The sequence below is a fragment of the Suricata suricatta genome, chromosome 9, assembly GCF_006229205.1.
Source record: "Suricata suricatta isolate VVHF042 chromosome 9, meerkat_22Aug2017_6uvM2_HiC, whole genome shotgun sequence".
NCBI lineage: Eukaryota > Metazoa > Chordata > Mammalia > Carnivora > Herpestidae > Suricata > Suricata suricatta.
The window spans coordinates 81,436,826-81,459,227 of NC_043708.1; the positions used below are offsets into that span (position 1 = coordinate 81,436,826).

Consider the following 22,402-nt stretch of genomic DNA (forward strand, 5'->3'; position numbering starts at 1 on the left):
TTACAAAGATGGACAAAATATTCTAAAAGTAAGTGGAATCAAAAGAAATTAAAACTGGGATACCGATTCCTGTAATAACATTGATTAGTGTCTGTCTCTGACATAGGACAGACAAAACATTAAAATTCAAAAATAAAGTCAGTATTTTTTCATCCTTTTTGAGGTAAGGAAAATGAAAAAAGTACTGGTAAAGTTATCAGTTACTAACTTTTTTTAAACTTATCAGTACAAGTTTTACCAACCCCCTGCAAACCAAAAAAATACAACAAAAGTTTAAAAGTAGGGGTGCCTGGGGGCATCTGGGTAGCTCGGCATTCAATTAGGCCCAGGTCATGATTTCAGGATTCACGAGTTCTAGCCCCTATCGGGCTATGTGTGGACAGCTCAGAGCCTGGAGCCTGTTTTAGATTCTGTGTCTCCCTCGCTCTCTGCCCCTCCCCCACTCACTCTCTATCTCGGTCTCTCAAACTGAAGACATAAAAAAAATTTTTTTTAATAAAAATAAAAGTAGGGGTGCCTGGCTGGCTCAGTTAGTAGAGCATGTGACTCCTGATCATGGGGTTGTGAATTGGAGCTCCACATTGGGCACAGAGCTTAATTATAAAAAAAAAAAAATTTTTTTAAGCATATGCTTCCAGATACTAGGCCCAAGATTTTTTCCCCTCCTCAAATCCTCTAAACCCAAATTATGAGAAATAATTTGCTCTGACCACTGGGAATATTTCCACAGTGACATAATAAAAAATGTACTTCTTCCAATATTTAACTTATTCATTCCCATTCTAATCAAAGCTAGGCATAGGAGTCAGCATGAGAATATCATTTTCCCTGAGGCCTTCCTTCCTTCATGACTGAGGCAAAACAACTTCCAACACGATAAACTTAAGCACTGAAGAAGGTCCTATTGGTAGAGGAAGTGAGCCACCTCCACAGTCTCAAAAACAAATTGCACATTTCTAAGACAGATCTGGAGAGGGATTTATCCAAGAATCAGTTTTCTCCAAGGCTGGACAGGGAGGAAGTGTGGGAAGCACAGCTTTTCTAAAAGGATGAAAGGTGTCACTTGGAGACTCTCTGGTTTCCTGAGGAAGGGAAGGAGACACTGAAATGTCTTGTTTTGGGCATTTTAGAGCTTCCTGGTTTTGCACTATCAGTAATTGTTCTATCTCCTCTTTCAAAGATAAACTTGTCTGAAACTCCTGTTTGCATATCTTACTGTGTTCTTTTTGAGCTATTCTCTGGTCCTCTAGCCTCTCTGACTCAGGGCAAATGAGTTTGTTGATAGAATCCTCGCTGGTTTCTTCCTTCATGGGAGGTAGATTTTGAGTTTCTGTTGAGGTTTGTTTATTCTTAGATTGTTCTTTCAGCAAATTTACATGTTGATTTTCATCTAGTACAAAATTTTTACAAAGTAAGGAAATCCCTACTTTTCTCTGTTTCCCTGCTGTCCGTGGCACTGACTTCTTTGGAGGTATCACTGTCCTTATTAGGAGTCCCTGTGCATTCACCCTATATTCTTTTGAAGCTCTCTCTCTGCGCTGCTTCTGGAAATCCTTGAGTTGAAGAAGTTCTTCTGGAAGCTCCATACATGTAGGCTAAGAAAAGAAAAGGAACATAAGTCTGCTATAACTAAACTTCTAAATATGGTGCTTAAAAGCACTTCCACTACACTTGGCAGTATTTATCAAGTGAGGATCAACTCAAATGTGTTCTTACAGCTCCCTCTAGTGTAGTCAACTCTAGTAGTACTTTTTCATTATTATTAACTTAAATATATTTTATTTTATTTTTCTAAAGTTTATTTATTTTGAGAAAATGAGAGAGAGAGAGAGGGAGAGAGAGCGTGCGCACAAGAGTGAGAGCATGAACGAAGAGGATGGGGCAGAGAAAGAGGGACAGAATCCCAAGCAGGATCCTCACTGTCAGTGCAGAGCCTGATGTAGGGCTCAAACTCACCAGCCATGACATCATGACCTGAGCTCAAGTTGGAGGCATAACCGACTGAGCCATCTAGGCACCCCTTAACTTAAATATTTTGAATCCACAGTTGTGTGTGTTGTGTTACGCGTGTATATGTGTACATGTATAAAGATTTCACAATGAGAAATAACTGTTCCTTCCAACCTGGTCCCAGTTTCCTTAGCAAGTGCATCTTCTAAAAAGATATTTCTTATGTAGCTGCCCAAAGATAGTCTCTGCATCTGTGATTGTATATATATAAATATGCTTACTAAATGTTTATCTTTTCATTGGATTGCATTTTTCAATTTTTGTTTTCCCTCAAACTTTTATTTTGATAACTTTCTAAAAATTATTTTACACAAATGGTTAACAGTATTATATATCCTTCTGCATCTTGATTTTTTAAATCAAAAATTTTGTCTTGGAGATTCTTCTACATTAGCATTTTTAAGGGCTGTATTGGTATACCATAATTTATTTAATGGAGCTACTGCTGGGTTCTCTACTATATTCCACTGATCTGCCTATACATGTACCAGTCACAAACTTTTCATTTTTCTTTTATTTTCTTGTTTTTAACTAATCTGTGCACCCAAAGTGGCAAACCCACAGCCCCAAGATCAAAGGTTGTATGCGCCACTGACTGCCATCCAGGTGCCCTACACCTATTTTATTTAATATAAACCTAAATGTTTTTGTATCTGACAGGATTATTCTCACTTATATTTGTCTTAATAAACACCATAATCACAGTTTGCAAAAATGCTGCTGTTGTTAATATTTTTCTTAGAATAGAGGTAAATTCAAAAGTCAATTTAAGAATTACTAATCGCTAAAAATGCTTAGTGTTCCCATTCATTTAAGTCCTCTTTTATGCCATTCAGTAATATTTTCATGTTTTCTTTATCTCTAGATTTCACATTTCTCATAAGATTTATTTCTAGGTATTCTACCTTTTGTTACAATCATATAAATGGATGTTTTCTCCCATTATGTTTTCTTGCTGTGTATACAGATACAGGAAGCTATCACTTTTCATATTACATTGTATCAGTACTCATTTTACTAAATTGTCCCTTTGGGGTAATCTTTTCCCACTGATTTTCTTCAGTTTTCAGATGTATCATAGGTCAGGCATAATTGTGACTTATCCTGTTCAATTTTCGTAGTTCATTTTTTTTTTCCAAATTTCATTGGCTAACAGCTTCAAAAAAAATGTTAAAGTAGTGGTGGTAGTCACATTTTTTGTATTTTCTTGATATTAGTGGGAATGCTTTTAGTGTTCCCAAACATTACGTAGACTTCTTGCTTGAGATATATGTTTTATCATGTATTCCAACTTTAACCAGTAATGTACATAGGATATTATCAATTTTTTCAACATTAAACAGTGAAAGCAAAATATATAAAGTTATAAAACTTCTTGATTTTATGATGATAAATGAGAGACATTTAAATTCCCCACTCAAAACGGGTACACAAGGAGTTTTGTATTTTTTTGTTGTTGTTGTTAAACAGTGAGAGCAAAATATAGAAAAGTTACATTTTTTTCCAGCATACATGAGATAGTCATAAGACTTTGTTTATTCCAGTAAAATGGAGAATTTCCTAACAGTAAAGTATAAACCAGCAACATGTTAAAAGCAAAGTATATCTTAGTAGGGACCATACCAAAAATGTTATTACTTTCTTTAGGATTCTGCTTCAGTATTCCTAAGTGAATACGGCTGATAGCAGCAGACTGTAACCCTTTTATGTAAGGAGCCAAAGAATAAATATTTTAGCCACAAGTGGTCTCTGTTGCATACTTTTTTAAAAAAACAATCCTTTAAAACTATAACAACCATTCTTACCTTCGAGCTGTATAAAAACAATCTGTGGGCCAGATGTGGCCTTAGGGCTATAGTTTGCCAACTCCAGGTCTATAGTTCTGTTACACTGTGCTGGCTTCTTAAATATTAGTAATTAAATGTTAAATTTATTCATTCTGTGACAGAACATAACTTAATATTGTGAAAAAGTACTCAGAGATAAATTAAGCCCAAGCTCTAGCCCCTTCAAAAATACTTATTACCAAGTTGCCCTAGTGATTTGCTGTAGCTGTGAAGAGTGGACATCACTGTGCCCTCCATGAAGAACAAGGCAAAAGTGGAAGTCCTAAAAAATGGTCCCAGGGAGCTGTACCTACCTCCGTGCCTCCCAGGCGATCTGCAGACCCTTCTCGATAGGTGTTTAGATAACCGTCCACAAGGGTGGTTAGGTCAGACATCAGCTCATCCAGGAGTACGGAACGAAGGGGTAGTAGGTAGGTAGCCTCTAGGGCCAAAATTTTCAGTAAAGAGGGTGAAAGAGGTCGTGTGAACCATACTTCTGGATTTTCCTAGAAATACCAAAACAATTTTCTCTGAATAATAAGCAAAACTTTAAATAAAGTAACTGTTTATCTAAGAGCTGCTTGAGAGTTGATGGCATTTTCTTCGGTTACTACCTTCTATTTTCACACTCTGGCTAGCCTTCTGAAAACACACACACACACACACACACACACACACACACACTTCATGTATGTATGAGTGTGTATACGTTAGAGGGAAAAGATAGAGTGGGAGAGAGATGGGTCAATCAATTGATCCATTAATCAATCAGGACTTCTCATTCAAGTAGACTTGATTATAGGACCAAATCTGAGGCCAATATAGTCATGACCTAAGTTTGTCGAAAGAGCTATTAGGAGCGAAGGAAAATTCACCTTGCTTTTGGAGAAATAACGGGTGATTTTTGTTCCATCACCTTAATCCATATTCCCAACAAAAGCCTCCCCTGGAGAACTGCACATTTTATTTCAGAGTCTAAATCTGAATCCTGGCTTTTATTCACTTGAGATCTCAAACTGTTTCCATCTGAAACAACTAAGATTTTGGCAATGCTCATATGCTTACATAGCAACTATCAGTTATCTACGTAATATGCTGATAACCCTGTTCACAAAACACTTGAAAAAATTAGCATTATATGGGATATTCTTGAATACCTACCTGAATCAATTTTTGTCTCTGTTCCAGAAAGGAGAGATATTTAGGGGCTACCTTAAGGTGTCTGATTAAAGTCTCCTGTAAAGAACTGATGCAATTTGGAAGAAAGCCACCTGTTTCCATGGAAAATTGAAGGACATCTGCTACCTGTGCCATAAAAAAGAAAAGACTTGTCTGTAGAATACAGAATATTTATAGAGAGCTATCTCATGGCAGAAATAGAAATATAGTTAGACTATTTTCATTAAATACCATTTCCCCAAAGACCCACATGATAGATAATGCCAACAGAAAACATGTTCAGTCAACTTATTTTTTAATTTATTTTTTATTTTTTAATGTTTTATTTTTGAGAGGGAGAGGGACAGAGAGAGAGGGAGACACAGAATCCGAAACAGGCTCCAGGCTCTAAGCTGTCAGCACAGAGCCTGATGCAGGGCTCCAACTTACAAGCTGTGTGCTCATGATCTGAGCCAAAATCAGACACTTCATCGACTGAGCCACCCAGGTGCCCCTCAGTCAACTTATTCTTAAAAATTAGGAGGAAAAAAAAGGAAAAGGATCATCCAACTTTAACTTTGTCTTCTACTCCTTTTATTTGCCTGCCTTACAGTTATCTACACTCTTTGCTGCCTTTAGACAATGGGGAAAGGAAAATAAATTTCAAGTATTTGTAGGGGTGCCTGGGTGGCTCAGTTGGTTGAGCGTCAGACTTCAGCTCAGGTCATGATCTCACGGTTTGTGGGTTCGAGCCCTGCGTTGGGCTCTGTGCAGATCGCTAGCTCAGAGCCTGGAGCCTGCTTCCGATTCTGTGTCTCTTTCTCTCTCTGCCCCTCCCCTGTTTACTCTCAGTCTCTCAAAAATAAATAAATGTCAAAAAAAAAAAAAAAGATGCACAATCTGTTCTAAAAAAAAGAAGTATTTGTATTGCTTATCAGCAAATGTGGCAAAGGTTTGGTAAGGAAAGCTAATAAAGTTAAGAAATGGAAGGGTAACTGACTGGCTTACTTGGTAGAGCATGCAACAACTCTTGATCTCAGGGTTGTAAATTCAAGCCGTGTTGGGTGTAAAGATTAAAAATAATAAAACCTTTAAAAAAATTAAGAATTGGAGGAGTTATTTAATCTTGTGTGGCAAGCTAACTAATGGCCCCCAGAGGCATCCACATGCTAACCCCTGGAATCATGTTATCTTCTATGGCAAAATGACTTTGTAGGAGTGATTAAGGTAAGGATATTGAGGCAGGGAGATTATCTTGAATTGTGTGAGTGGGCTCTAAATGTTATAATGAGAGGGAGGTGCAGAGAGATTTGACTACAGTCACGGGAGTAGGGAATCGGGCAATGGAAACAGAGGCTGCAGGGGTGCACTCTTGAAGATGGTGGGAGCCACAGGCCACAGCATACAGTTGACAGCTGAAAGGCAGAGAGACTCACTTCAGTCTCCAAAAGAAACCAACCCTGCTGACATCTTGAGGTTAGTTCAGTGAAAATGATTTCAGACTTCTGACCTCCAGAACCATAAGTGAGTAAATTTATCTTGCTTGAAGCTACTCAATTTGTGGTGATTTGTTACAAAAACAATAGGAAATTGATACACTATGTTAAAGGGGAAAACTGGAAAAATTCTGAATTCTTGTTTCTTTTACTATGGAAATGTGAAAAGAAAATATGGAAAGATATGCCAATGTCTCCATATGGGGTCTAATCAAGAAGCCTAATGTGCTGACAGCTCAGAGCCTGGAACCTGCTTCCGATTGTTGTCTTCCCCTCTTCGTTCTTCTCCTCTCTTCTCTCTTTCTCTCTCTTTCTCTCTCTCTGAGGAGGAGGAGGATGAGAAGAAGAAAAAGAAGCAGCCACTGCCATCCAATGGCCTCAGAAGAACAATGAAAAATTCTCTTACATTAAAAAAAATTTTTTTGTTTATTTATTTGAGACAGGGATGGAGAATGAGTGGAGGAGGGGCAAAGACAGAGGGAGACAAAGAATCCCAAGCAAACTCCTCACTGTGAGCATAGAGCCAGATGCAGGGCTGAAACTCATGAACTGTGACATTATGACCAGAGCTAAAGCCAGGAGTCATACTCCTAAGTGACTGAGCCATCAAGACATGTCCCATTTTTTAAGAAGTTTGTTTATTTTTTATTTTTTATTTTTTTTTAAAGAGAGGTGTGGAATGACAGCAATTGTGATTTTATTTTTTATTTTATTTTTTTAATGTTTTATTTATTTTTTATACAGAGAGAGACAGAGCATGAGAGGGGGAGAGGCAGAGAAAGAAGGAGACACAGAACTGGAAGCAGGCTCCAGGCTCTGAGCTGTCAGCACAGAGCCTGACGCGGGGCTCGAAACCCACAAACGTGAGGTCTGACCTGAGCCGAAGTCAGAGACTTAACCGACTAAGCCACCCAGGTGCCCCAAGAAGTTTATATTTTTTAATTTTTTTTAATGTTTATTTATTTTTGAGAGAGAGAGAGAGAGACCGAGCACGTGTACAGGCAGGGGAGTGACAGAGGGAGAGAATCCCAAATAGACTCCACGCTGCCAGCACACAGTCCGATGAGGGGCTCAAACCCACAAACCATGAGATCATGACCTGACCCAAAATCAAAAGTCAGATGGTCAACTGACTAAGCCACCCAGGGGCTCCTTAAATTTTTTTGAAAGAGAGCATGCACATACACACGCATGCAGGCAAGGGGCAGAGGTAGAGAATCTTTATATATAGATTTACTTATTTATTTATTTATTTATTTATTTTTGAAAGAAAGAAAGTGTGAAGGAGGGACAGAGAGAAGGAGACAGAGAATCCAAAGCGGGCTGAAAACAGAAAGCCTGATACAGGGCTCAAACTCACAAACCAGGAAATCATGACCTGAGCCTAAGTTGGATGTTTAACTGACTGAGCCACCCAGGCACCCCTATCTCTTACATTTTGGAGTAAGCTAGAAATAATCTCCATGTAGTGAAAGATCCTGAAAGAAGGTCCAAGGAACATGTAAACAAGAAAAGTGGCATAGAGTTCATTATGAGTAGATACATAAAGAACAAACATGAACTACATTTAACAACATAAAATTGAGCTTTTAAGAATTTCTGCTGGGGCGCCTGGGTGGCTCAGTCGGTTAAGCCTCCGACTTCGGCTCAGGTCAGATCTCATGTTTGTGGGTTCGAGCCCTGCGTCAGGCTCTGTGTGTCAACTCAGAGCCTGGAGCCTGCTTCTGACTCTGTGTCTCTCTCTCTCTCTGCCCCTCCCCTGATCATGATCTCTCTCTCTCGAAAATAAATAAATGTTTAAAAAAAAAAAAAAAAGAATTTCTGCTAAAAACAATTGGCCACGGGGCACCTGGGTGTCTCAGTTGGTTAAGCATTTGACCCTTGATTTGGACTCAGGTCATGATCTCATGGTTATGAGGTTGAACCCTGCATTGGGCTCCCTGCTGAGCATGGAGCCTGCTTAAGTTTCTCTTTTTCTCTCTCTCTCCTTCTGTCCCCTCCACCACTCATTCTCTGCATTCTCTCTCTCGGTAAAATAAACATTTTTAATTTTTAAAAAACTAAAAAAATATATGGGTACCTAGGTGACTCAGTCAGTTAAGCACCTGACTTTGGCTCAGGTTATGACTTCCTGGTTCTGAGTTCAAGCACTCCATTGGGCTTTGTGCTGACAGTGCAGAGCCTGCTTGGGATTCTCTCCCCTTCTTTCTCTCTGCCCCTCCCCCACTGGCTCGTGTATGCACACTCTCTCTCCTTCTCTCTCAAAAAATAAACATTAAGAAAAAAAAGATAACTAGCTAACTCATTATTTTAACCCCTCTTCAAAGGCACTAGGCTTATATATTCAACATGTCCCTTTAACTGGCATAAACCTAGAAGAACCTAAAGAAAACGTAATGAAAACTAGTGGTTTTACTATTCTCACAGCCAAGCCAGAAACACATCAGCTCTAAGAGTATAGTCTAAGGATTTCTCATTTCTCAAGAGTTCTTTAGAGCACAGAAAAACTACATATATTCAGGCTATTTTTGCCCAGAATAGGCTTTTGGGGTATATCTAAGACAACCTGTTTCTCTGAGCTACATGCTAACTAATACCCTAAATGATATTAACCCTAACTAATACCTGTGTGCTAAAGGCACAGATGTGATTATTCACCTCACACTAAGTGATTCATGTTAGGCTTCTGAATGACCTCTGAATCCTTTGAGGTTTTGAATGCTGTAGAGTATGAAGCTTGCTTTTTTTTATTTTTCCTAATTTTCAGATTTTATCATTATTATTATTATCAAGTAATCTCTACACCCAGCATGGGACTCAAACTCATGACTTTGAGATCAATAGTTACATGCTCTACCAACTGAGCCATCCAGGTGCCCCAGAGTCTTATCTGACAAATTCTGGAGCAAAAAAAGGAAGAAAAATCCTAAATAATTTTAAGTAACTTTTCTGTAATGCTTTTACAGATCACCAAATGTTCTCACCTATTGTACAGACATCTTATATAACAAGTGGACAGGAATGAGGCACATACATAAAAACTCAATCACTCATCAGATGAGGCCTATTTTCCATAAAAGTTATATATGCTGGATAGAATCTATGGTTTCCCTGTATGTACCTGTGTGTCAAAGACATTATTCAGCAAAATTCCATACTGATGGGAGAGGCAATCAGAAAGCCAACGACAATCATGGATAACCTAAGGAACCAGAAGACAGAGACAGAGTAATTAGAATCTGGTTGCTAATCTTACTAGAAGAGGAATCAGCTTACACACTCACCTTCAAAATTCTCTTGTCTTCTAATATCATCTGAAGTCCATTGTTGAAAGCACGACTTCCCAGAACGAAAATGTCAAATAAGTAAACTCGGCTATTTGTGGCTACCTACAAGAGACCATCCAGACACACATAGGATAAAAAAGAACTAGGGAGGGGCGCCTGGGTGGCTCAGTTGGTTAAGTCTCCGACTTCGGCTCAGGTCAGATCTCACATTCGTGGGTTCAAGCCCCGCGTCAGGCTCTGGGCTGACAGCTAGCTCAGAGCCTGGAGCCTGTTTCTGGTTCTATGTCTCCTTCTCTCTCTGCCCCTCCCCCTCTATGCTCTGTCTCTCTCTGTATCCAAAAAAAAAAAAAAAAAAAAAAAAAAAAAGAACTAGGGAATGGGACCTGAGAATCAAGAAAGACATGTGATAAAATATTTCACATCCTCACTTTTACTTTTTTCATGTTTTATTTATTTATTTTGAGAGAGACAGAGACAGTGCAAATTGGGAAGGAGCAGAGAGACGGAGAGAGAGAGAATCTCAAGCAGGCTCCTCACTGCCAGTGCAGAGCCCAACACAAGCCTTGGACCCATGAACCACAATATCATGACCCCGGCCAAAATCAAGAATGGGATGCTCAACTGACTGAGCCACCCAGGCACTCCTCACATCTTCACTATTTTTTTTATATTTATTTATTTTTGAGAGATCAAAGAGAGGGAGAGGTTGAGCTTGGGGGAGCAAGCAGGGTCAGGGCAGAGACAGAGGGAGACACAGAATCCAAAGCAGGCTCCAGGGTCTAAGCTGTCAGCACAAAGCCTGATGTGGGACTTGAACTCACAAACCGTGAGATCATGACCCAAGCCAAAGTCAGACACTTAACTGAATCACCCAGAATCCCCTCTCACATTGTCACCTTAAAAAAAATATATATATTTTTTACATGTATTTATTTTTGAGAGAGAGAGAGACAGAGTGTGAACAGGGGAGGGGCAGAGAGAGAAAGAGACGCAGAATCCAAAGCAGGCTCCAGGCTCTGAGCTAGCAGTCAGCACAGAGCCCGATGTGGGGCTCAAACTCATGAACCATGAGATCATGAACTGACTGAGCCACCCAGCCACCCCACATTGTCACTTTTAAAGTAAACAATAGGCACTCAGGGATTCTTAGGGAAAACAAGTTTAAATTAGTCTAAGAAGAACTATCACTCGATTTTTCAAAAGGACAGAAACAGTCAAGCCGGTGGATTTAGCCTTTTGCTTTTTATAATCTCAAATTTAATGTTTTACCTCTCACCCATGACATTTTAATAATCCAAGGATTACAGGTTCAAGGCGAATGAACAGCATTTCATTGTTAATAACACAAAATGCTATTTCTCCGAGTCCCCTAATACGTGTGGTTGTATTAGGTGTTACATAAAATTACTCATAAGAAGGGCATGTGGGTGGCTCAGTTGGTTGAGTCTCTGACTCTGGATATTGGGAGATCAGTCATGAGATCAAGGCTCACATCAGTCCCCAAGCTCAGTGAGGAGTCTGCTTAGGATTCTCTCTCTCCCCTTCTTTCTACCCCTCCATCCCTCAAGTAAGTATGCACTGTCTCTCTCCAAATAAATAAAAATGAAAAAAAAATTACTCGTAAGATAAGATCCTTGCTCCTTAGCAGTTTTAAAAAGGCAACAATTAAACTGGCACAAATGGTAGTATGTGAAACATTGCTTTTTAGATCAATTTTATACAACCATAAGAATTTCAGATTGTTTCTGAACATAAAAGTCACAAAGGAAGTACTATATAGCTGTACAATCTACTGAATCAGAGAAAGGAGGCAAAGAGAGACCCAAATAAGGTCTAGGGAGCCAGTGACATGACAGTGTAATGTCATCTTTGTCATTTTAGGAGCTGTTGATACAGCTCCAATTGTCAGGCCTACCTGGCATCCATTCTCAGATCTTTCATGTTATTGGCTGGAATGTGACACCTAAAATAGTGACTCCCTGCGTTTTCTCTACTTCTTTAATTTTACACACTGAATAGGCAGATTATAAAAGTCTGGAGAATGGTTCTCTGCTAGACTATAACCTCTGGGAGAGAAGAGACTATGCTGGATTCACCACTACAGATGCATCAACTAGAACAGAACCAGGAACACGGACAGCTTAGACACTACTTCAATCAATGCACACCACACTTTGCTCCTTTCCTGCAAACAATGTATATGGTCCTGAGAATATGAATTTAATTCTATATTCTGCTGTTTTCCACTCATAGCTTTTCAAACATTTTTCTACATGGCACTCGTCATCATTTTTCGGCGGCTGCGTAAGATCCATCAGCTCTACAGTAACGTCTCCTATTGTTCGTTAATTAAGTGGTTTCTGATTTTTCACCATAAAATGATGCTAAGAGACTAGGTTCTCACATAGCTTTTTTCATATTTTGAATTGAATTATTTACGATACACACCTCGATGTTACCCTGAGAAGTGGACAGATAGCCATTCCTAAAAAAATATATACTCTCAGTAGGTGGAAGTGGGTTCTGACTCCAAGAATAGAAGACACTGGTTGGGTATTCAGCCTGTTTTCTCACCTCCCCCCTTAAAAACTGATGCTGCTGAGTTTGATCCAAAGCCCATCCTCTAGCTTTTCAAGGCTCACTACAAACTTCTTTTGACATAATGAGAACATTCACCTGATATCTCTCAAGTCCAAGAAAATGAACAGGATGTGGCATAATAATGTTGTGGAATGCTACCAACCAGAAAGAAAATGTAAATTGTTCTTTGTGGGGTTTTTTAAGATTTTATTTTTGGGGCATTTGGGTGGCTCAGTTGGTAGAGCATGTGATCCTTGATGTTGGAGTCAGAAGTTCGAACCCACGTTGGGTGTAGAGATTACTTTTAAAAATTACATTAAAGCTCTTATTTTTAAGTAATCTCTACACCCAACGTGGGGCTCAGATTCACAGCTCCAAGATTAAGAGCTGCATTGCACACTCTACTGACGGAGCCAGCCAGTCACCTCTGAAATGCTTCATAGATCTAAGGTGAGAGAACAGAGCTGGGAAAGAAGACCTCAAATAGAGCCTTGATGAGTAGAGTAATGAAGATTATAAAAATGAAACTATAAAAAGACAGAACCTCTGCCCTTTTTTTTTTTTTTAATGTTTAGAGACAAAGAATAAGTAGGGGGTGGGGAGGGACAGAGGGAGTGAGAGAATACCAAGTGGGCTCTGCTGAGGACAGAACCAAACCCAGCGCTCAATCCTACAACTCTGGGAGCATGACCTGAGTTTAAGTCAAGAGTTGGATGCTCAATGGACTGATCCACCCAGGCACCCTTCTTTCCTTTTGAAAAGAATAAATTCAGTACTGAAGAGTGAAAGACATTCCAAACAAGTTACAGGACAGCGACAATGAGGTGACATAAAGAAGACAAGTAAAATCTATTTGCCAGTGAATCTACAATTATTTCAAAATAAAAAGTTTAAAATATCTTTTACCTGAAGCCAACATAGCTTCCCATGACGACACAAATTAGCACCTTCTGTTGCCACACTCAGGACACTCTGCTTCTTAATGTGGAACATCTGGTGAGAAAAAGGAAGAAAGTTCCCAGGGCATAAATGCTGTAATTATGACATCATGAATAGTCCAAGTAAAATGGCTAGCAATTAACAAAATGGATAATATTTTTGAAACTTACAAAATTTAATCCAAAACACAAGACTGCTTCTCTCTCTCTCTGTCTCTCTCTTTTAGGCACATGTGCACACACATACACACACACACACACACACGCACACACACACACCACTGAAGATGTTTTTTTAATTAAAAAAAATTTTTTTTTAATTTTTTAAATGTTTTTATTATTTATTTTTGAGAGACAGACAGTGGGAGCGGGGGTGGGTCAGAGAGAGAGGGAGATACAGAATCCAAAAACAGGCTCCAGGCTCTGAGCTAGCTGTCGGCACAGAGCCTGATGTGGGGCTCAAACCCACAAACTGTGAGATCATGACCTGAGCCAAAGCCCGATGCTTAACTGACTGAGCCACCCAGGTGCCCCTAAAAAAATTTTAATGTTTATTTTTGAAAGAGAGAGAGACAGAGTGTGAGCAGGCAAGGGACAGAGAGAGAAGGAGATACAGAATCTGAAGCAGGCTCCAGGCTCTGAGCTGTCAGCACAGAGCCTGATGTGGGGCTCGAACTCAAGAGCTGGGAGATTATGACCTGAGCTGAAGTCAGACACTTAACCGACTGAGCCACCCATGTGCCCCAACACCGAACATTTCTAGTCCTCTTTTTAGTTTTTACAAAATTATTACATAACTGAAAAATAAATCATTCATATCCTTAATGCTGAGTTGAAAACTCAGATACCTTTTTATTACTGATGCTACAACAAAAGATTTCTAACTTTTTAAAAATGTGTATTTATTTATTTTGAGAGAGAAAGACAGGGTGCAAGTGAGCAGGGTGAGGAGACAGAGAGAGAGAGAGAGGAGAGAGAATCCTGAGTAGGCTCTACACTGACAGCACAGAGCCCAATGTGGGGCTCAATCTCCTGAACCATAAGATTGTGACCTGGGCCGAAATCAAGAGTTGAACGTTTAACCAACTGAGTCACCCAGAACCCCCAAAAGATTTCTATCCTTAAGACCAGATTCCTAATGCAAAGAACACTGCCCTAATATAGGGCAATTTACTGTACGTGAAGGGAACTTACGTGGTAGCTGAGTCTCACAGTATATGCTGTTCAGAATGAAAGACACAAGAACTCAATAGATCCCTCATAGTCTTAGATTCATTAAGTGACTCAAAACTGATGTCACGGTTATTCCAGGAACACATGCTGATCCTTCAATTATCTATAATCTTACCCTATTTCAAAACATTACACAATTCTAAAATCCTTAATCCATAATCTATGAAAACATCTACAGGATACAAGATTCTCCCCATTTTACAGCTGGGTAGATTACTCAAGAATAGAAGGGCATGGTAACTTTCACTGGCATGATATCTTCCTCTAGAGAGCACAGAGTGTTCTGCATTGAGTATCTTCCATCAATGATGAAAAAAAGGGACTAAATTTCAGATCTATCCTTAGCCAACAGCAAGAAAACTGCAGAACTTGGAAAACAAAAGCTTTATTTCCCTATTAACAAGAGTTTCTAACTACCTCATCAAATTTCCAGGTTCTTACCTCCTCTTTTGTTATCATTTGACCCTTTGAAGAATCTGTTGATATATAAAGAATTCTTATAACCCTGTTAAGTAATGGGCAAAGGAGGAGCACCTGGCTGGCTCAGTTGATAAAGCATGTGACTCTTGATTTCAGGGTCATGAGTTTAAGCCCCAAATTGGAGCCTACTTAAAAAAAAAATGGGCAAGGGAATAGACATTTCTACAAAGAAGATATATAAACATCCAATAAGCCCATGAAAAATGTTCATTATTAGCCATCAGGAAAATGTAAATCAAAACCACAAGGCGACACCACTTCACACTATTAAGATGGCTATAATTGGGGCACCTGGGTGGCTCAGTCAGTTAAGCCTCCGACTTCGGCTCAGGGCATGATCTCATGGTTCGTGGGTTCGAGCCCAACATCGGGCTCTGTGCTGACAGCTAGCTCAGAGCCTGGAGCCTGTTTCAGATTCTGTGTCTCCCTCTCTCTCTGCCCCTCCCCTGTTCATGCTCTGTTTCTGTCTCAATAATAAATAAACATTAAAAAAAAGATGGCTATTATCAAAATGACAGATAACAACAAGTTTTAGTAAGAATGTGGAGAAATCAGAACCCTCATATCCTGCTGGTAGGAATGTCAACTGGTATAGCATCTTTGGAAAATAATGGCAAATTCTCAAAAAGTTAAACATAGAGTTACTAGATGACCCAGTAATTACACTCATAAGTATCCATTCCAGAGAAATGAAAAATTATGTACGAACAAAACTAGTAAATGAATGTTCACAGCAGCATTATTCATAACACCAAAAAGTAGAAAGAACTCAAATGGTGAAAGGATAAGTAAAATATGGTATATCCATATAAAAGAATATTATTTGGAAATGGAAATAAGTGAAACACTGATACATGTTATAAAATAGATCAACCATGAAAATAGCTAAACAAAAAAAGCCAATATTGAGTGACCACATATTGTATGATCCCATTTATACAAAATGTCCTAGGTAGACAAATCCATAGAGGCAGAAAAGTTGACAAGGGCTGGGGGACTGGGGAGGTATGGAGGTGACAGCTGAAGTATAGGGTTTCTTTTTTTTTAATTTTTTAAAAATTTATTTTTGAGAGAGAAAAAGCGTGAGCAGGGGAGGGTCAGAGAGTGAGGAAGACAACAAAATCTGAAGACAGCCTCTAGGATCTGAGCTAGCTGTCAGCACAGAGCCCAACGTGGGGCTTGAACCCACAAATGGTGAGATCATGACCTGAGCCGAAGTCAGATGCTTAACTGACTGAGCCACCCAGCTACCCCTGAAGTACAGGGTTTCTTTTAAGGGTATCAAAAACATTCTAGGGGTGTCTAGCCTAGTAGAGTCTCTGAGGCTTCATCTTGAGGTTGAGAGTTTGAGTCCCACATTTGGTGTAGAGATTACTTTAAAAACAAAGAACATCTTCAAAAAAAGAAAATGTTCTAAAATTCATTGCAATGTATGTACAACTCTGTGGATATGCTAAAATCCATTTTAAATTGGTGAATTTTAGGGGCATGTGGGTGGCTCAGTTGGTTAAGCATCCGGCTTCGCTCAGGTCATGATCTCACAGTTTGTGGGTTCAAGCCCCACGTCAGGCTCTGTGCTGACAGCTAGCTCAGAGCCTGGAGCCTGCCTCAGATTCTGTATCTCCCTCTCTCTCTGACCCTACCCTGGTCCCGCTGTCTCTCTGTCTCTCAAAAATAAATAAAAAGCATTAATAAAATTAAATTGGTGAATTTTATGGTATGTGAACTATATCTCAATTAAGTGGTTAAAGAAGAAAGAATCTATGGAAAGCTAACTCTCTCCCTTCAAAAAATGCACCGGTGCACAAGCATAATCTTGCATCTAAACAGAAAGCTTAATGACTCCCCTGAAGTCCATCTAACTGTATGCTAGACTGAATCGTTATAGTCCTGTCTGAAATTAATATATGATTACAGATGCCTAAACAGAGCATTTAGAATAAACTTTTTAAAGTAGGAGTAAAAAAATTTCTGACTGTCCTCTATAACTGCCAATGGCTTTTCATCCTACTCAAGTCAAACTCAAAATCCTTATAATGTCCAAAATGCCCTGCCCAACCTTCCTCCTGATCCTTTCCACTTCCTATCACTCTTCTTCACTGTGGTCCTGCCTCCCTGCTGTTTGTACATCCACACAAGTGTGCTTTAGCCTCAGGACCTTTGCAGTTGATAATTATGCTTTTTAAAAGTTCTTTACCTAAATATCCAATAGTTAGCTCTCTTCTTTTGGGTCTCTGTTCCAATGTCCTCTCTTCATAGAGGTTTTCTCTGTCTACTCTATATAAAATAGGAACTCCTTGTACTCTACTCTTGAACACTTTATTTTTCTCCACAGCACTTCTCACCAGCTGATATAGAATTGTTTATTTCTTTTATTAAAATTTTTAACATTTATTCATTTTTGAGAGACAGAGAGAGAGTGGCGCACTTGAGTGGGGGAGGGGGAGAGAAAGACAAGGAGACACAGAATCCAAAGCAGGCTCCAGGCTCTGACCTGTCAGCACAGAGCCCAATGCGGGGCTTGAACCCATGAGCAGTGAGATCATGACCTGAGCCGAAGTCAGATGCTTAACCAACTGAACCACCTGGGCTCCCACAATTGTGTTTTCTTGGATTAAAGTGTAAACTCTTTGATGGCTGGAACTTTGTCTTTATTACTATTTATCCCAGGCCTTAGAACAATGCCTGGCATATAGCAGGCACTCAAATATTTTGTCGAATTATTAGGGGAAAATATCAATAATCTTATAAGAAGAGAGAAATTTGGGAGACTGCAACATGATACCTACATGCAGACAATATTAGGAATGATTAAGGGCATACTTACTGCAGCACCAAACTTCTGCTGGAACTGATCAATGACTGTGTAAGTCACCTCCTCTTCCTCTGCAGGAGAATGATGGTAATAGATATATTTATCTTTCCTGGCAATAGAATAGCCCTCCCACTAATTTTAGCCATACTCATAAATTCCTCCTCTATTGCAACTCTCATTATCACCTGTTTCAGCCCATTACACAGTGAACATTCTAGCATCATGTTTCTCAAATGAGAAAAAACAAAAGCCCCACCAATGATAATCTGATTAATTAGACTATTTAATCATTTCCTGTGAAAATCTAGTAATGGTTCCCTCCTCACAGACTTAGGTCTTAAATATTACAAGACATGCCCTTTTTAAAAATCATTTTTTATACCTTTCTTTATTTTTGAAAGAGAGAGACCAAGTGTGAGCGGAGGAGGAACAGAGAGAGAGGGAAACAGAATCTAAAGCAGCCTCCAGGCTCTGAGCGGGGTGCAGGGGCTGAACTCATGAACCACAAGATCATGACCTGAGCCAAAGTCAGATGTTTAACCAACTGAACCATCCAGGTGCCCCTAGACATGCCGTTTTTAAAAGGATGTTGATTTTTAAAAAAATTAACAGTTTGGGGCACCTGGGTGGCTCAATTAGTTAAGCGACCAACTCTTGATTTTGGCTCAGGTCATGATCTCACAGTTTGTGGGTTCACGCCAGATGTAGGCTCTGCGCTAACAGCGTGGAGCCTGTTTAGGATTCTTTCCCCATCTCTCTCTGCCCCTCCCCCTCTTGTTCTCTCTCTCTCTCTCTCTCTCTCTCTCTCTCTCTCTCTCTCTCAAAATAAATAAACTTAAAAAAAAATAATGGCTTAAAATAAGTCAGTCCTGGAGATGGACCATAACCCACACTTTCAGATTTCTTTGGGTCCTTACTTATGTTTTCAAATCATTTAATTTAAGTAATTAGAGGTATAACATAATATACAGTTTCTCTTCATCTCCAATCTCTAAAACTTTGGAGTTGCACAGGACAGTCCACACACCTCTTTTTCCCTCCTCAGACAGAAACCCCTGAAGTCACCCTTGATTCCCCTCTTTTTCTGACATCCCCATCTAATACGCCAGTACACTGCGTTGGCTATGCCTCACCATACATCCAGGATTCCACCACTTTTTAAGATACTGATACCATTAGGGTCCAAGCCACCATATCAACTCATCTTAAAATTATTTCAGTAGCCTAACAGTTATTCATGCTTTTACTTTTGTCCTCCTCTCAGTATCTATATAGCATCCAGAGTAACTTTGTTAAAACAGAAGTCTGATCATGTTACTTTTCTGCCCAATACTATCCCATGGGAAGTAAAAGTTTTTTTTAAATGACACTTACACTAATATAAAATGTGAAATACTTAGGGATAAATACAGCAAAAGATGTGTAAGAGCTATAACTGAGAACTACAAAACAATGCTGAGAAATTAAAGATCACATGGATGCATATACTGGGTTAAGAGACTGGAATACTCAGTTTTGTTAAGATGTCAATATTCCTCAGATCTACTGATTTCATTGCAATCCCAGTAAAAATTTCAAAAAATTTTTTATGTTAATAGAAATTGGCAACATGATTCTAAAATTCATGGGGAAATGCAAAGAATCTAGAATAGCCAAAACAACTTTGAAGAAGAACAACGTTCTAGAACACTACCTGGTTTTACGATCTATCACCAATCAACAGTAAACAAAACAAATCTACAAAAAAAGCAGTAAAAAAAACCAGTCTGGTATTGGTGTAAAGACAGAAAAAGAGATAAAGGTAACAGAATATGGTGTCCAGAAATAAACATACACATATATGAAAAATTAAATTTTGACAAAGGTGCAAAGGTAATTGGAGGATATAACAATCTTGTCAAGAAAGAGTACTGGAGCAATTGGCTAGCCATAGCCAACAACAAAACAAAACGGAACAACAAACACGGATCCACACTTCACACCGTGTACAAAAATTAACAAAAAATGGATCCTAGACCTGAACATTGGCTGAAATCATGAAGCCTCTAGAAGAAAACATAGGAGAAAATCTCTGTGAATGAGTTAGGGAAAAATTTCTTAGATATGATATCAAAAGTACAAACCAAAGAACAACAAAATGAATAAATTATACTTTATCAAAATTAAAAATACCTGCTCTTTGAGAGATACTTTAATAGAATAAAAAGACTAGTCACATACTTGAAGAAGTATTTGTAAAGCACATATCTGAGGGAAGATTTATATCCAGAATATACGAAGAACTCCCAACACTGAATAATAATAAAACAATCCAATAAGAAAATGCACAAAAGATATGAACAGACATTTCACCAAAGCTATTCAGATGGGAAAAAGGACATGAAAAGATCCTTAACACCTAAGTCACTAGAGAAATGATAAAACCAAATATCTTCCAATGGCTATGCTTCTCATTTCAGAGTAGAGACTCAAGTCTCTTCAATGATCTACAATGACCTCCATGATAGACCTACCCAACTTCATCTACTATCTTTCTCCTTGATCAGCTACACTGATCTTGCTATTTTCCTTCAAGATCCTGGCATGTTCCTATCTCTAGGCCTCTGTATTTCTTCTTTTTTCTGCCTAAAAAACGTTTCCCTCAGATACACACAGCTCAATCCTCGTGTCCTTAGGCCTTTGCTCAAATGTCACCATTTCAGTGAGGCCTGTCCTGAATACTCTAAAACTGTAAAACCACCCTACTCACACACTTCTTCCCTTTCTTTTATTTTTTTTGTCCTTAGCATTTGGCACTAGCTTACTCTATGTTATACTCATTTATCTTATGTAGTGTCTGTTTCCTATACCGAAGCTCAATGAGGGCAGAGATAACTACACTTCAGTACCCTCAACATCTGGAATATAGCGTGCCCTCATATATTAAATAAGTAAAGGAATCACAATAGTTTATCTTAATTCAGAGCCTAGAAGCAATGGCCTGCTGGGCATTCCATACAGAACCTTGACTCAGAGTTATGCCAACTCTAAAGAGTTCTGAACCACGATAAAGTGAGACTAGATAATTCAGAGCCCCAGTACTCACCTAATGGGCTATACTTGAGGTCATTCTGCAGAGAGGTGGTTGGTGACTCAGGGGCAGGAAGAGGCTCACATATGTTTAGATCTTCACCTTTAATTTTATCCATCCTGGTTCTTTCTGTGTTTAGACTATGCTTACAAAAAACAACACTCAGGTGAACTTGTTCTTTGTTACAGATTTTGCCACACATCAATGGTGGAGAATCTGGACCTCATTTCATGGAGGACCTTCTCATCCATTGCTTTTACACTGATTTAAAGATACCTTCTAAAGATGGAAGAAAATATCCATCTATTTCTTCTCATTTCTATTACTTCAGGCCATTTGAGGAATTACATAGATCATGAATTAGAGAGGCTTTCTACCTTAATGTGTACATTTGGGTAAAATCACAATTAAGAAAATTACTCCATCATACCTAACAGAAGATGCCTTTTCTCCTTCTGCACCTTGTTCCACTTCATCCAGCATTTCCACTGTAAAATAACCAAATGGATTCCAACAGTTTCCAATCTGAAAGCAATGAACCACTCCCCTTCCACCCACAGTTTAACAATGTTTGTGATAACAAACAGTAATTGGAAATGAAATGTTAGTCCATAGAGGCCTTCATCAACCAGCAATAAAATAGAGAGAAAAGCCTATCCAAAGCACTGCCTCTACCTCTACCTACCTAGCTTCTTTGGTCATTTAGAAGGAGTAGAAAGCGCTCTACATTTTCCCTTTACCTTTTTGTTCCAGGGCACCTTTGTGATCATGCAGATTGGTTCCAGAGCCAGACTTTCTTTCCTATTCATTCCCACTATTGATGCATCTGCCCTCACACTGGGTACTCTTTGGATGTTTTCTCTCAAACCATTCACACAGATCTGGCCCTTTCACTCTCACAGACTGCTGCATTAATAGTTCAGTGACGGGAAAAGCAGTAAAAGCTAGACTAGAAATCACCAAAAAAATATGAAAGAAACATTCCTCAGATTCTGAAACAACTTATTTTTAACTTAACAGTGCAGGCAATATTGTATATTATTGATTCTAAGATGTACATTTTAAACAGCTCTGAAATCGGATATGACTTATAATAAGTGTACATGACAGTTTAATTGGCAGTTTTTCTTTCTTAGGATGAGAAAAAGTAATAGTGCACTTTATAATTAATGGCATTCTAGAGTCAGTTAAGTATACATAGATACTAGTCATAGAAAATCCACTAAGGGGCCACTATGTTCCAAATATCTCCTTCCCCTGCACTATCTAGATGTGCTGAGTCTGGGGCAGAGAAAGTGAAAGCCATCAGAAGTATTGACTAGTCAATTATTTTCTTCATTTTATTTTTTTAATGCTTATTTTTGAGACAGAGACAGAGCATGAGCAGTGAACAGGCAGAGAGAGAGGGAGACACAGAATCTGAAGCAGGCTCCAGGCTCTGAGCTGTCAGCAAAGAGCCCGACCTGAGGTTTGAACTCACAAGCTGTGAGATCATAACCTAAGCCAAAG

General features: G+C 39.0%; 1 protein-coding gene across 4 annotated transcripts in view; it reads right to left on the reverse strand.

Annotated features, from left to right (window-relative positions):
• Positions 1–596: 596 nt before the first annotated feature.
• The window catches only part of EXD1 (exonuclease 3'-5' domain containing 1), a 32,345-nt gene continuing 10,539 nt past the window's right edge, over positions 597–22,402 (reverse strand). For all 4 annotated transcript variants that reach the window (XM_029951442.1, XM_029951444.1, XM_029951443.1 and 1 more), the window contains 9 exons: positions 21,324–21,381; positions 20,909–21,033; positions 17,836–17,894; positions 13,264–13,350; positions 9,775–9,879; positions 9,612–9,692; positions 4,998–5,141; positions 4,151–4,342; positions 597–1,595 (listed from right to left, as the gene is read on the reverse strand). In XM_029951442.1, coding sequence (XP_029807302.1) covers positions 957–1,595; positions 4,151–4,342; positions 4,998–5,141; positions 9,612–9,692; positions 9,775–9,879; positions 13,264–13,350; positions 17,836–17,894; positions 20,909–21,033; positions 21,324–21,381 — 1,490 coding nt within the window. In that variant the 3' untranslated portion in view covers positions 597–956. The remainder of the gene's footprint in view (positions 1,596–4,150; positions 4,343–4,997; positions 5,142–9,611; positions 9,693–9,774; positions 9,880–13,263; positions 13,351–17,835; positions 17,895–20,908; positions 21,034–21,323; positions 21,382–22,402) is intronic.